Source organism: Chroicocephalus ridibundus, chromosome 17 (assembly GCF_963924245.1).
Source record: "Chroicocephalus ridibundus chromosome 17, bChrRid1.1, whole genome shotgun sequence".
Lineage (NCBI taxonomy): Eukaryota > Metazoa > Chordata > Aves > Charadriiformes > Laridae > Chroicocephalus > Chroicocephalus ridibundus.
The window spans coordinates 4,556,027-4,569,528 of NC_086300.1; the positions used below are offsets into that span (position 1 = coordinate 4,556,027).

Here is a 13,502-nt window from a genome sequence, read left to right on the forward strand (position 1 = left end):
TACCAACAGACTGGGCAGTGCATGGGGAGAGCTGTACCCAGAGCCGTGTGTGCGTTTGGGGCAGAGAGGTCACTCTTCTCTGCATGCACACGCACCCGCACGAGCAGCACATTTGTGTGTCATTTTACACTCATGTTCATGCCCAGATTGCTTTTGTGCCCTGTACGCTAGGTTAACATTATATTTTAGTATTTCAGTGCTATGTAGACCTGTAAATAATATCAAGTGGCCAGATGAGACCAGGATATAATCAATATGATCCTTTGAGCTCTGGGAGGAGGGCAGCCATATGCCTAAATAATTAGGACCCATCATTTTTTATGGGCAACCCCCCCAAAAAAAAATGGCGCAAAAATTAGGTACTTAATTCTTTCCTATTTTATACTTCCATATGGGTGATTTCCTTTCAGGGCAGGTTCTCAAACTTACTTGATACAGTTCTGTCAAATGGCTTTGTAGCTGTCTAAGGCAGAAATTAAATTGCATAGTCATCTTGCTAAGGCTTATAAAAAGCTGGATGAGAGATCTGGTTACTGGCACTGGAGTTTCTCTTGTGTAGTTCCATATATCCTGTTAATTTATTACCGGCAAACAAAACCACATGAGTTTGCTTCCTTGCTGCTCATAACCTGAGCTTCATTGCTGGATTCATTCACTCCTGACGGTCATGGCAAACGTGCCATTACACTAATAGCTGGTTATTAATCACTGCCAATGGCTGTAATTATATCAGCTATTAGGAAGTCAACTAAAAGCAATGTCTGTCCAACCAGCATGGAGAATAAGAAGAAACACGGTCCCTGCTTCACAGAAGCGGATGTTTGTTGGCGACTTCATTTCCTTTTACAGATGGACGCACATTAGAAAAATAACTGAATTTCAGCACCTTTCTACTTCCACTCCAGTGTCTAGACCTGTTTACTGTGATTTGCTCTACGCCAAGGTGTTGGCTTTCCGAGCACTGCAAGAAGGATTCAGGGTTAAGCAGCTGTTGTGCTGTCCTCCCAGCCAGACCCTCTTCTCTAAGAGTCCCTGGTCCAAATCCGTCTCTGAAGAGTCCTGGTTTACCCCTGTATGTCACTTCTGGATTGCTTTCAAGATGATCAGTGTACCATTATAGCCGTGTATCCCTGCTGGGTGTATCCACAGGGGTGGGAGGCATCCCTTCCTGCAGCAGCATCACACCTTGCCAGCAGATACTTCTGTTGAGAGGCTGGCTTAATTGGCAAATGCAGAGTTTGGAGTGTGCAGCAGAAGTACATCTACACTAAATATGCTGCTCCCAGTGATCACCTGTGACAAAACGGTGGCGGAGCAGTGTCCTGTGTGTACCAGGATAGTCCTTTTGCTTGCAACATCTGAAATACCTGTGGAATTTTGATGTTGCAGCTGGGCAGAAGTTGCCTATATTGTTATTGCAATGGATGCAGTGACAGGCACATGCTTTTGCTTGTGCAGGAATAATTAGAACTTCCCTTTGTTCACAAGGAACATTTGCTCCTTTATATGTCTTTTATGCAAAATCCGTGTTTCCTTTTGGCTCATGCCCCTAGGTGTTTTTTTTTCCTGTTTTGAGTGTGGATTGCTGTGACCTTTTGCGCTGAGAGCTCTGCTGAAGAGTGGTCTGGCTGGGGCAGCCCCTTTAGATCCCAGTTTGGCACGTTAGCACTCCCTTCCTCCTGTCCTTCTCCACTTGACTACTGTGGACAAAACATGCTCCTGGTGGATTTGGAGGCACTAGCATTGATGCAGGGAGTATTTCAGCACTGGTGTGAAACCCAACAGGTATCTTGAGCTGTGACCTTCCCTGAGCACAATGGTGTGATTTCGGGCCTCATCATGAAAAGGGAACAAAATAGATATCTTCTTACAGTGGCTGAAAAGGTGTCTGGCTGTTGTTGGCTGATTGCTTGCAATAGGACGTTTAATGCTTCTGGAAATTGGCTGGCAAACCAAAATTGTCTCGTGGAGCAGGAGATGGGAGCACATCAGCTGGGCTCCAGAGGACGGCATGTTGTGTCAGGTTTTACCTGATGGATGTTTGTTTTTACTCTCCTCTTCAGGTAACTTTGCTGATAAGATAGCGGAGCAGCGTCAGGACGTCACCGTGATGGAGGATCACGCAGCTGGCCAAGAGAAGCACATCCCATCAGGTGAGCACCTCCAGGAGGAGATGGTGTAAAGGACCTGCCTTGCCCACTGTTGAGAGAATGACCTAAATGGGGAGAGCGGGGCCAGTGTGGCAGCGCGAGGGGTCCTTGGGGATGCCCAGGAGGAGGTGGTATGTGTCTCTGGAAGGTTACCGTGGATCAGCTGGCTGCAGCCAGCAGACAATGGGTGGCCAACAAGATGCTCTGATGTTCATAGTTGTAGGATAATGCTGCTCTTTGATATCATTGCCCAGCAAGAGCAGGAGAACCCCCAGCATCCAGAGTAGTGATGATCTTATTGCTCCAGCTTTGCAAATTTATGTTTCTATGTTCACTCCTCAGTTTGCTATAAAAATACAGCACTGCTTTTATTTGGAGACACAGCTGCTTGCTGCCTGCTTTTCTCACCTGCACAGGGAGATGGGGAGAACTGAACAGAGAGGTCTGGGAGTGGGGGCCATGCAAGAGTCTTTCGCCCCATATTTCAGACCTGCATTTCTCAAGAAGCCTTTCCTTTCTCATTCCACCATGCTCCACAATTGAGCTTGGACACCCACGTAACACCAGCAAACCTGGTGGGACTCACTCCCAGCTATGCTCCATATGAACATCATCTTAATTTTCTTTTCTTGAGGTGCTTTGGACACAGCTTACACCAGATTAAATGGAATGCCTCTGTCCTGGAGAGAATCTGCAGCATCCATTCATCCCGGCTTCTGTAATGCATTTCAGTCTGATAGCTCCTCTCAGCTTGTAGCCTCAGCTTCACACATCACAGGTTCCCAGGGATTTTGCTTATGTTAGTTTGAATCTTCTTTTCCAAGTCATTTTCTCCGGTTTTCATTATTTGATTTGCCCAGACTCCTTGCAGAGAGGAGATTTACGCCTCTTGCCCTACTCTTCCAAAAGATGACTCTTGCAACCAAGTCTTCGTGCAGTGTGTTATGTGCTACACCAGACCCTTTATAAAGACTTGCTGGTTTGCAATGATTAGAATTAACGCCTCATGGAAGTGTTCAGCAGCCTGCTCTGGCAGGGAGGCTAATGGCTCCAGAAATGGCAGAGAGGACAACCGTGACTCAGAAGTTGTACATCTTTTCTGCTTACTTTGCTAAGATCTCCTTTCCTGCTTGTGCCATGCTTTGCTGTCCGGTTCACTGGGCTTTTCTTTTGCTGATGGGTTTCTGCTTGCTCTTTTTGGTGATGACACTGGTGCTTTTGGTTGGCATTTTCACGCTTTGCTTGCTTATTAGTTCAGGTGTTTTATACTCTCCAATAACAGTTTCTTGCTGCTGTGGATCTGGGCAATCAGAGTTTGTAACTCACAGGCCATAATTCATAGCCAAGGACTTGTTATAAGTATTTGAATGTTTTCCAGGCTATCCCCTTCAGATACCAGTCGATGATGGATCGGATGAGCCTGTTTCTGAAACATCTGACGCAAAGAGCACCCCAACTACGGAAGGTGGGAGCTCTTTGACTTACTGCTTTGAAACCATGATGGATGGGGTCGTGGTAAACCTTGCTGAAAGACTCGCTATGCGGTGTTCTGGTGGGATTTCTCAGGAGGAGTGTCTGCACTCTTGGACAAATGCTCTTCATTAGTCTCGTCACGGGCAATGTTTGCCACTCTGCAGAATGAGATAATGAGCTTTAAAGGTGGAGAATGGGTTGGACGGCAAGAGAAGGTGAAGCGTTAATTATAGTTCAGGAAGTTGCTTGCGATTTGTTTCCTGAAGACTTTTTACACAGTGACTGCGAGCTCCTGTTAGCACAGCCAGGAGCAATCCCGTGTTGTGTGCTCCCAGGGCCAGAGGTTTGCATCACTCTGCTTCCCCAAAATACTCACAGCACATGCTGGCCGCTGTGTTCCCTTTCAGACTTAGCTGTACCTCATAGCTCTTTTTTTGCCCCCTCTGTATTTATACGTTCCTTACTACAGCATGATTTCATGCTGGAATGATGGGATGGGCAGAGTCTATACATAAAACAAAACTTTGTGCTGATGTAAAAGCCACCTTTGGTAGGACTCGGGGCATGTCTGTGCTGCTCCAGAGTGTTATCTGAGTGACTTGTTCACCCCTTTAATTAACTGCACTTTCTGTGTTCCTCTGGCTGCTTTAATCCCAAGTATCTGCCTCTTGGAGACTTTGGGTAAAGGCATTAGTTTGCAAAATTAATCTAAAAGAAAGGTGGACAGAGATGCTGACTGTTCCAGCCCTGTCCCGCTGGAGGTGTGGGTCGACTGATCTGTGAAGTGGCTCTGTTCCTGTCTGTGTGGCTCAATAAATCAATACGTAAAACCTGGCTGGTGCAGAAGAGGATGTTGTCCCTCTTTCCAGTTGGATTGGGACTGTCATGACGAGCAGACATCCCTCTGGGAGATGGAGAAGGTATCTGTCTGTCTCAGAGCTGCCCAGAGTGCGACGGCGTCACGGTGCTGGGATGGTTTATGAAGGTATCCGATGGGAGCTCTTCGTTCCCGCTCCAGACCAGTGAGGTCCCCATGCAGGTGGCATTGCCGCGCATGCAGATCAGGCACCAGCGGCCATATTTAGCTGTGCATTTTTTCAGACAGTGAGACAGACAGTGTTTATGGTAAAGCCTCCAGCTGCGTAAGGAGTTCGCTGGAGATGTGTGGTTTGTGCGGCAGAGGGGGCAGCTCATGGTGTCCCTGCGATACTGGCTTTGCTGTGTCATTTGCAGTTGTCTCCCTCCACAAGTACTGGCTCAAAGAAGGGAGTCGGGTGCTTTTCTGAGCAAAACACTCTTCAGGCATGTCCTGGCCTCCACAGGGTTTTGCCACTCGACGGCTATGTGAAAGCTGCGTTGTTTTTCAGATGCCACAGCACCTTTAGTGGAGGAAGGAGACCACGAGGATCAGGGTGGTGTCGAACAGCACGGGGAGATCCCAGAAGGAACCACAGGTGAGGGAGACCAAGGTGCAGTTTCATCTCTTGATGCAGACAAAGCAGAGAGCTGGACTGGTTAGTGCTTTAAAATAACACTGCAAAACTTCTTGCAGGCATGCTTTGCTCCTGATGCGTGCTTCTTGCTTCTCCACGGCCTGCAGAAATAATTCTTAACTTACAGTTGGCCTCTTGCCTTCCTCATCCTGGGGGAAACTTGGCAGCCTTTTCTTTTCTCTTTCTCACCTCCCCATCTGACAGTCTTTCTATCTGGTGTCTCAATGGTGCCTTCGCCTCCTATCTCCAGGCTAAGTGCTTTCCTGTCGATCTTGGTCATCTCTGCCCCTCTGCCAGCAGCCCCGCTTTGCTGGCGAGGAGAGGCGGTCACCGCAGGACCTTGCTGCTTGTCTCGCTGGAGCTCTCACTCAGCCCAGCCTGTGCGGTTGTCTTTGAAGCGGCAGGTGAAAACCAGGCCACTGCAGCAGTCCTTTGGCTGCCGGCGTGTTTTAAGGATAATGCAGAGGAAGTGAAGTGGCTAATTCAGCCTGAATGCTCTGTGGGGAATCGCTGCACCTGGACCTGTTTTTCCAGTGAGGGATGTGGGTCTTTCAGAGGCAGAGTAAGAAGGGAGTGAGCTGCAGCAGTGCTTTGTGTGTACAAGAGGGCAGGAGATCCTGGGAGAGTCAGGTCTGTCTGTGAAAAATGAGTATGTGGCCCCTGTGTGGTAGCCACTGACTTTTCCTGGAAGCATCAGGCAGAACCTGAGAAAGGTAGTGGGTGGAAATGGGGTTGTGCCAATGCCCGAGCACTGAAACAAGCCCTTAGCACACTCCCTTGGGCAGCCAGATTGTCTATCATGCATCCAGTCCCCAGGCTGCTGGTGGAGCCCTGGGCTGAAACGCAGAGTGGCTTGTCTGCTAGCAAGAACGCGCAGTCTCTGGTTCAAGATCTGACCGTACCAGGGAGCCAGGAAGAAGCAGTGTCTCCTGAACTCTTTGGAAAAAAAGATGGGGAAAACAGAGAAAGTCCCAGTTTGACTGTAGAACTGTGACATACAGATATAATTGATTAACCCTGTTTGAAAGTAGTCCTATAATAAATTCAAAAAATTGTGATAGAGACAAACCATCGCTCCTGTGAAGAAAATTGTGCTTCTCTAATGTACCAGTATTCCTGAAGTGTCAGATGTATATCAGACTTGGATTTACAGGCGTCACATAGCCTCGGCAGAGTTCATTACAGTAAGCTAGTAGACACCAAGAAGGTAGGGCTCAGGTAAGAGACATTCATGTGACTGCTGCCGGCAATGTAAACGCTAGGTGGGGGTAGAAGAGGGGATATAAATCCACAAGTTTCCCTGCTCCTTAACAGGGAACTTTGTTTGAACAGTGTTTTTACTGCACCTCTCTGCCTGAGGGAGCTTGTACTAACCTGCCACCCAGGATGTGCGAGTTGGTGAAACACTTCTCCAGTTTGGTACAGCACAAGCTGAATAAATCTAGCTAGATCCATCGTCGGCATGGGTTGGTTTCCTTTCCGATGCTGCCGTGCTCATAATACAGTGCTGATGGGCAGAATCAGCAGGGAGGTAAATAAACTCTCCAGGCACATGCTTAAACTTAACTCTCGTTTTGATCATGTTTTTCCCATTTTTTCTCTGAACTGGGACCAGCTGAAGAAGCGGGTGTAGGAGCCACCCCCAACCTGGAGGACCATGCTGCAGGAGATGTCCCTCAAGGTTAGTGAATCATCTGTCGCTGGGGTCGTTATTGCTGCCCACACGTGTGGCTGGTTGCTACTGGGAATTGTCTTCTGTAATGCAAATGCTCTGTACTGTACGAGCAGTTGTGCAGTTCTCCCTGTTCCTGACAGGGGAGGGCCATACATGCTTTGAATGTTCCAACATACTCATTTCAGGGAGCTGCAGCTTTTCATGCACCAAATTTCGCTCTCAGATTGCTGAAGCCCAGGTGCTTGTTTGTCCAGTTGCAAAACAGGGCATCCTTCAGGCTAGAAAAGGTAGTAAATAGAGCTGGGATGGCGCAGTTAGCCAGGAGGAACTGGTCAGCATTGAACTGAGCCAGTTTTGGGTCCTGCACGTCGCACATGAAGGAAGTGAATTGTTTCTCTAATACTGTGCCTCTTCTAACTTGAAACATGTCTCAAACCTACTCACTGATGCCCTGACTTTAACATTAAGGGTCTTTTTTTCTCATGGCTCTCTGGAAGGCCTCTCTTGATTCCACTTAGTTCAGACTTGACTGAAAACTTCAGGGCAGGATTTTCGCAAAGCACACAGTGCTGGCTTAATTCTGTCCCCAGTGGGGCAGATGTATGGGTTCAAACTCCCTTTGATACAGCTGTGTTGCTAGCACTAATACACCGTAGTGCTAATTTGGTGCGCTGGTGAAAATCTTCGTTAAACCCCATTTTGTAAGGCAGTTTTCTGTGCAGTAGACATAAAAAATTCCTCTATCTGCTTGGCCAGCATCTTTCCTCCTCATGGCTGCATTACTGCATTTACAGACATCCATGTCTTTTAAAGAAGTAAACAGATCTTTGCCTCTTGGCTCAGGGCAGAATTCAGGTTGTCTTTGCTTTCCACACACAGATCAACATAGTTTTGTGCAGTCTGCTCCCTACTATTAAAATAAAACCTTTCCTTGCCTGTCCAGCGGCTCTTGGACTAGCAAAATAGCAGCGTCACTACAAAAAAGAAATCAAGACTGTCAGCAGGAGGGGGGTGAAGTTCTCTTTTCTGTGTGCCCTGTTCAGTCTGGTTCTAGCTGCTATTTCTCACCAGATTTTTAATAAGACCTGTCTGTACTGTCCTGGGATCAGAGCTGGAGCTCTGATATAACCTATACGTGACATTTCTAGTTTCTTATGTAAATTGTTACTTCTGTGAAAGTGGACTTGTAATAATGCACTGCTTCCTTTTAATGGTTCTCTTTGATTGGGAGGAAAACATTATTATCAGTACACGCACACAGTCTTGGCTGCCTTCGTTTTTCATGTTGTGGGATTTGAAAAGATGATCTTTGCAGTGAAGATGGAACGTGTTAAAATGCCTTTGGAGTCTCAGGTGGCGAAGCATCTTCTGATTCACAGTTTTCACTCTGCTGGCATTCTCCCAGCTCCTGACCTTGTGCAGCACGTTTGCCTTGGAACCGCTGACAGGTCTGGCAGTATGGAAGTACAGCTAATGAACTGACTGTCCACGCCTCTGCACTGGCATCTTTAATGGTAGTGTTGGTCATTTGCCGAAGAAATGAGCCAGGACGGTCTGCTGGCTACTGCATAAACACCCTTCAAATTCCTGTGGTTATAAAAGGTGTTTCTTGGTGCCACATTTCAAATACTACCTTCCAGTAGGTGCCAACTTAGGATTTCTCTTAAACCACAATTTCCGAGGTCTTTGTGTGGTATTTTCACTGAACCATTATGGCTCAAACGGGGAGAACATTGATAAAAGACCGAGTCAGTCTTGACTTCTTCTTTTCTTGTTTTGATCTTGTTTGTTAATCCAACAAAGCAACAATTGAAATCTCAGTACTGCAGTGCTCTGATCTAGGCTCTTTAGTTTACCCCATCAGTGCTCAAAAAGACCATAGAGTATTTGAAGCTGGACAAATTTGTAATATAAGATGGACCTTCTTACTAGGGCAGTTGACTTTAGAGCAATTTACCTATATTCAGGGTGAATTCTCCATTGCTCAGTGCATCTTTGCTTCAGTTGAGTGATTTTTCTACCAGAAAAGCTCCAGCTCAACCAGAATATATGGCTTAATGCAGCAATTGTTGGGTGAAATTGTAAAGGTCTGTGTCATGCATGAGATCAGCGATAGAACATAATTCTCTCTTTTACCAAAAAAAAAAAAAAAAAAAAGAGATCTGTGTCTCTGTGACCTTAAGTTTTGGGTTTTAAATGTCACACTTTCTACTCTGCCCAAATAGTGGCAGCAGTGCTGGAGCTCTAATTAGCCTGAGTGGGTGCACAGTCCAAAATTGCTGTGGCCCTGTGGCTACAGCCACATTTTTTACTTACAGTCTCCTTTCCACTGAGGCTGTCTGCTGCACTGGCTGTTGAAATACACAGCGGTAAGAGAGGAGAGACAGGAGTGCTCTTCCCCAAGCTCATTAGCAATAGAAACGTTCTGGAGAACAAAGCAGAGCTGGTTTGAGCTCTGGGGGGTATGTAACTGATGCCATGTCAGCATGAACATCTCCTGCCAGGGAGGAGAGGGCTTGAAGGATTTTGTAAGCCCGTGAGAGAGGGAAGGGTGTCTGGCCTGTTTTATTGAGGCCCTTGAGGCAAGAAGGGGTGGTCACTGACCAGCAAACTGATGGTCCAGTGGTGGTGGTAGATTAGAAAATGGGTGTGTTTTTGGCTTCTGGAACCCTCTCTAGCTAAACTAGCTCATAAAGTGCGGATGTGGCTGATCTTGGCCTTTATGGCACAAGCCTGGGATACCCCAGTCACCCCCGAGACCAGGTCCAGGAAGGAGTCTGTTCTCCCAGGCGCTGTGGCTGTCACTGTTCCTGATTCCCATGGGGATCAGAGTTTCTTTAAAGGCAAAAGCCACTGTAGAAGTGAGTTGTCCGTTCAGTGGGGCAGTGTGGGACTTCCTTTTTTCCTCTAGATAGTCGAAATCCTTAATCCCTCTTCAGCATTACATTGTCTGACTGCTTATTTGATATGCCTGTGCTAATTGTTTGCCCGTGCTTCGGACCTTGCGTCTTCAACTCCAGGGGAGTCATGCTCTCCAAAGCTACAACCTGGCCCTCAGGAACATGTGGGAGACACAACAAAAAGAGAAAGCCAGCCCACAAAGCAGGTAGCTGGGGTTCTCCAGCAGCCTCTTCTGTCGCATGAAATGAAGGGCACAACAGCAGCTCCCACCAGAATCGAGGTCACCATCCCAATACCCCTGGATATGTACCAAGACTCCAGAGCATCTGAAGACAACAATGAGTTGTGGGATCAGCGAGGCAGAGAAGGCATTGGTGTGGATCTGGCGCTGGGAGCAGAGCTAGGTCATGATGTGCGCACTGAGGGGTTGGCAAGACCAGGTGGCACAGATGACTCCCATATTAAAGATGGGCCATCTCCTTTGTACACCAGAGCCCCATTAAAAGAAGATGCCAGTGGACGGGAAAGAGATGAGGACCGTGATATTGACGAAACTTCTGAACAGGATTTTCATTCCCTGGTGGGACAGCATATTTCACCAAGGCCTGAAATGGGCTTGTGTCCAGCAGCAGACAAGGAAGCTCTTAAAGAATATGCCTCTGAAGAAAACAAGTCCAAAGATGTCCTCAGAGACATACCAAGAGAGACACTTCTTGTGGAAACTGAATCTCATAAGGTAGGGGAGGACCAAGAGGAGAAGAGACAGCCATCAAAGGGGGAAGAAGACACAGATGTCACCCCATCAGAGCCTTCTGAAATCTCCCAAAAAGAAGTTGAGCCTGAGGAGGGAGAAGATTCTGGACCCTTACCAGAAACAGCCAAACTCCCTTTTGAGTTAAAAGATCATGTGAAAGACAAAGATGCTCCTTTGGAAGAGGCTGTGCCAGATACAGGAGAACGCCGGACGCCCAAGAAGAAACCTGGTGCCCAGGTTGCAGATAAAGCTGTCAGTCGCGTCCCTCTCCTAAAAGGTGTGTGCAACGTTTGCCTGCCCTGAGCTGACATTGCCGGTGGCTTGCTCACGACAAGGCTGCCTGCACAAGTATTTCAGCTTGCTGCCACCTCTTGAATCCTGCTGCTTGGGAAATGGCCTGGACCTTTGCTGTGAACTGATCTACAAAACGCCGCTGCTTCTTCCTCCCCTCCTTCCCTCTTTAGTTTAATCCTGGATGTCCTGGCGTACTTGCCAGACCCTTACGCTTCAGTTTTGCGTCCCTTGCATGGTGCTGGCGTGTCCCAGATTATGCTTTGTTGACCTGTTTTTGTTTTGATTTTCTTGGATCTGTGGGGTTGGGGACCTTAACTCGCACCTGGCACCTTCCCGGAGAAGATGAAGACCCGATGGATGTTTTTCTGGCATGTTGGAGTGGGGCTAACCCGGCGCACGCTGCGGCTTGTTCCAGCGAGACACATGCCATCCAGTTTGCATGTGTCCACTGTCCGGTCCACTAACTCTTTGTATTGGCTTTCCTAAAGAGAGAGGAAAAAGGCAAGTGAGATGGCAGGTCTAACCATGGAAAAGGCCCTACACTGGTCTTGTTTCTTGTACTTTTCCCTTAAATAACCACTACTGGCTGCTGTGGGAGGCAAGGTCTGCAGCTGGCCGGACCTTTCCTCACTACAGGGCACGGCTGATGCTCTTACAAAGCATCCTTCTCCGATCCCAGTTCTGGACAGCGTGTCCCTGCGTGGTGCAACACGATGGCTGTATTTGGGGTGTTTTGTGGGAGCTGCCGGTGTGTGTGGAGGGCTGGTTCTTGGGCACATCTAACAGCATGTGTGTCTCCGGGCTGGGCTGGACGGGCAGGCAGACCCCGCAGCCGCTGTGTTTGTGCAACAATCTCAGTCTTAGCATCCCTGCCAGCAGAGCAGCTCTTACACTTTTTCTTTCTCCAAGAGTTATTTTCCACCTTTCCTGGGGGTCAGAGGGATGTCACTAGGGATATCAGAGGGATGTCATTTGGCTCAGTGGCCAAATGCAGGTTTTGCAGTGAGTTGTGTTAATAAGCTGGGGCAGCAGGACACACATTAAAACCCAGTGGTGTCTTACGGTGTTGTACCTCATCTCCAGTTGTCCAGGGCCTGTCCTGGGGGAAGCTCTGCCTTTCACCTCAGCACCGCATGCCAAAAGCTGGCTTGGCTGCTTCCATTAGCCTGGACATCCCGCTCACTGCCCCTCTGGTTTGCGGCAGAGAGAAGTGCGCTCTTCGCTGCGTGGGGTTCATGAAGAAATTGTTGATGTAGCTTTTTCCATTGGAGCTAAAGCTCATAACATATTTCTCATTTTTTCACTACCTAATAACCAGCGGGAAGCTTTGCACATGTGCTGCAGGGCATTGGCATGGCTTTCTGTTGCTAGCATCGGAGCCTGAAAATGATGGCCGTCTGGGGATGCATTGCCCAGAGTCAACCAGTTTCTGACCCAATAGGAGGAATTTCTTTAATTATTTAATGGTCTTTTCCTTCAAAGACAGAGATACTTTCTGGCTGTTCAGCTTCAGCCTTGCTCCAGTCTGTAGTTTTACTGAATTTGGGAAGGGTAGTGCATCCGGCAGCTCTGGGAGTGGCTGCTGGGATGGGTCAGGGTCCTCAGTGCCGGATTAACAACATTCTTCATGTCACTGGGAAAGGGCTGACCCCCCCAGGGCAAGTTTCCAAAACACTGGGGAGAATACCAGCAGCTTTTCCTCCCAGATTAGGGAGGAATTAGCTGAAGACTGGGAAAAGGAGCTTTGTTATGACTGCCTTATAATACAAACATTACTTCCTCCCTGTTTCTAATCTCCTAATTAGCAATACTGCAGTCTGTTGTGCTTGTAGACTAATGGGACAAAACACTGAAATATTGTCAGTCGCTCTGTGCTCCATACGAATCAAGTAGGACAACAGCTAAAACTTTAAGACCCTGCAGGGTCTGACCCAGATGGAAGGCGCTCTGCTGGGGAGGCTGAAAGCAGCGTGTCAGGAGAGATGGGAAGCAACAACAGCCAGGTATAAAAATGCTTTGCAAAGTTGATGCACTGAACAACAACTTTAAATGAGATCATGGGCAACCTGGTGCTCCGAGGATCGGGGCATCCTTCAATTTTAATCTTTACATATATGGTTGGTAGAACCCATGGGTGTTTTAGAGAGGGAGATTGATGTTTAGGATTCAAGAGAACTGTTGTGTCCTGAACTGAACAGATGCTACTGGAACTGAGTGTAAATCTGGGCAAAATGGTCTCATACAGACCTTGTTGCGTGTGTCTGATGCTCCAGTGGTGACTAATGCGCTGTTGCCTATGCACAGGATAATCTGTTAAGTCAGAAAGTTACGACGTGGAAGTATTTCTGCAAGAAATGGGTGACTTTGTAATATTTCTAAGAGTAGGATTTAATTTAAAGGAGAGCAGGAACATGGAACACCCACCCAGCATGCATGTTGCTGTAGCGCAGGCGTTGTCATCTCCCTGGAGTTTACGGACCAGTCCCAAGAAGTGTAACTGTGTGTTTCCATTTCTCAGGTCGTACGGACAGCAAAGACAAGGAAGGGACTGAAGCTGAGGAAAAGAAACTGAAGGTAAGCTAAAAAACAAAACCAGGGGTAACGTCAGCCCCCTAAGTGCTGTGCGTGTTCCCAACTCCCTCTCCTCCTCTCCTGGACTGCAGTTGTGCCTCTTAGGAATCCTTGCCATTACCTTCCATTCTTCCATCTATATTTCAAGAACGTTTTTATTTTTGTCTTCCCTCACCCCGGTTTGGATGGTG

At 47.7% G+C, this 13,502-nt stretch overlaps 1 protein-coding gene across 2 annotated transcripts in view; it reads left to right on the forward strand.

Annotated features, from left to right (window-relative positions):
• Nucleotides 1-13,502, forward strand: part of MAPT (microtubule associated protein tau) — a 52,238-nt gene that overhangs the window by 21,293 nt on the left and 17,443 nt on the right. For both annotated transcript variants that reach the window (XM_063354786.1, XM_063354787.1), the window contains exons 2-6: nt 2,064-2,153; nt 3,529-3,615; nt 4,991-5,077; nt 6,732-6,797; nt 13,259-13,314. In XM_063354786.1, coding sequence (XP_063210856.1) covers nt 2,111-2,153; nt 3,529-3,615; nt 4,991-5,077; nt 6,732-6,797; nt 13,259-13,314 — 339 coding nt within the window. In that variant the 5' untranslated portion in view covers nt 2,064-2,110. The remainder of the gene's footprint in view (nt 1-2,063; nt 2,154-3,528; nt 3,616-4,990; nt 5,078-6,731; nt 6,798-13,258; nt 13,315-13,502) is intronic.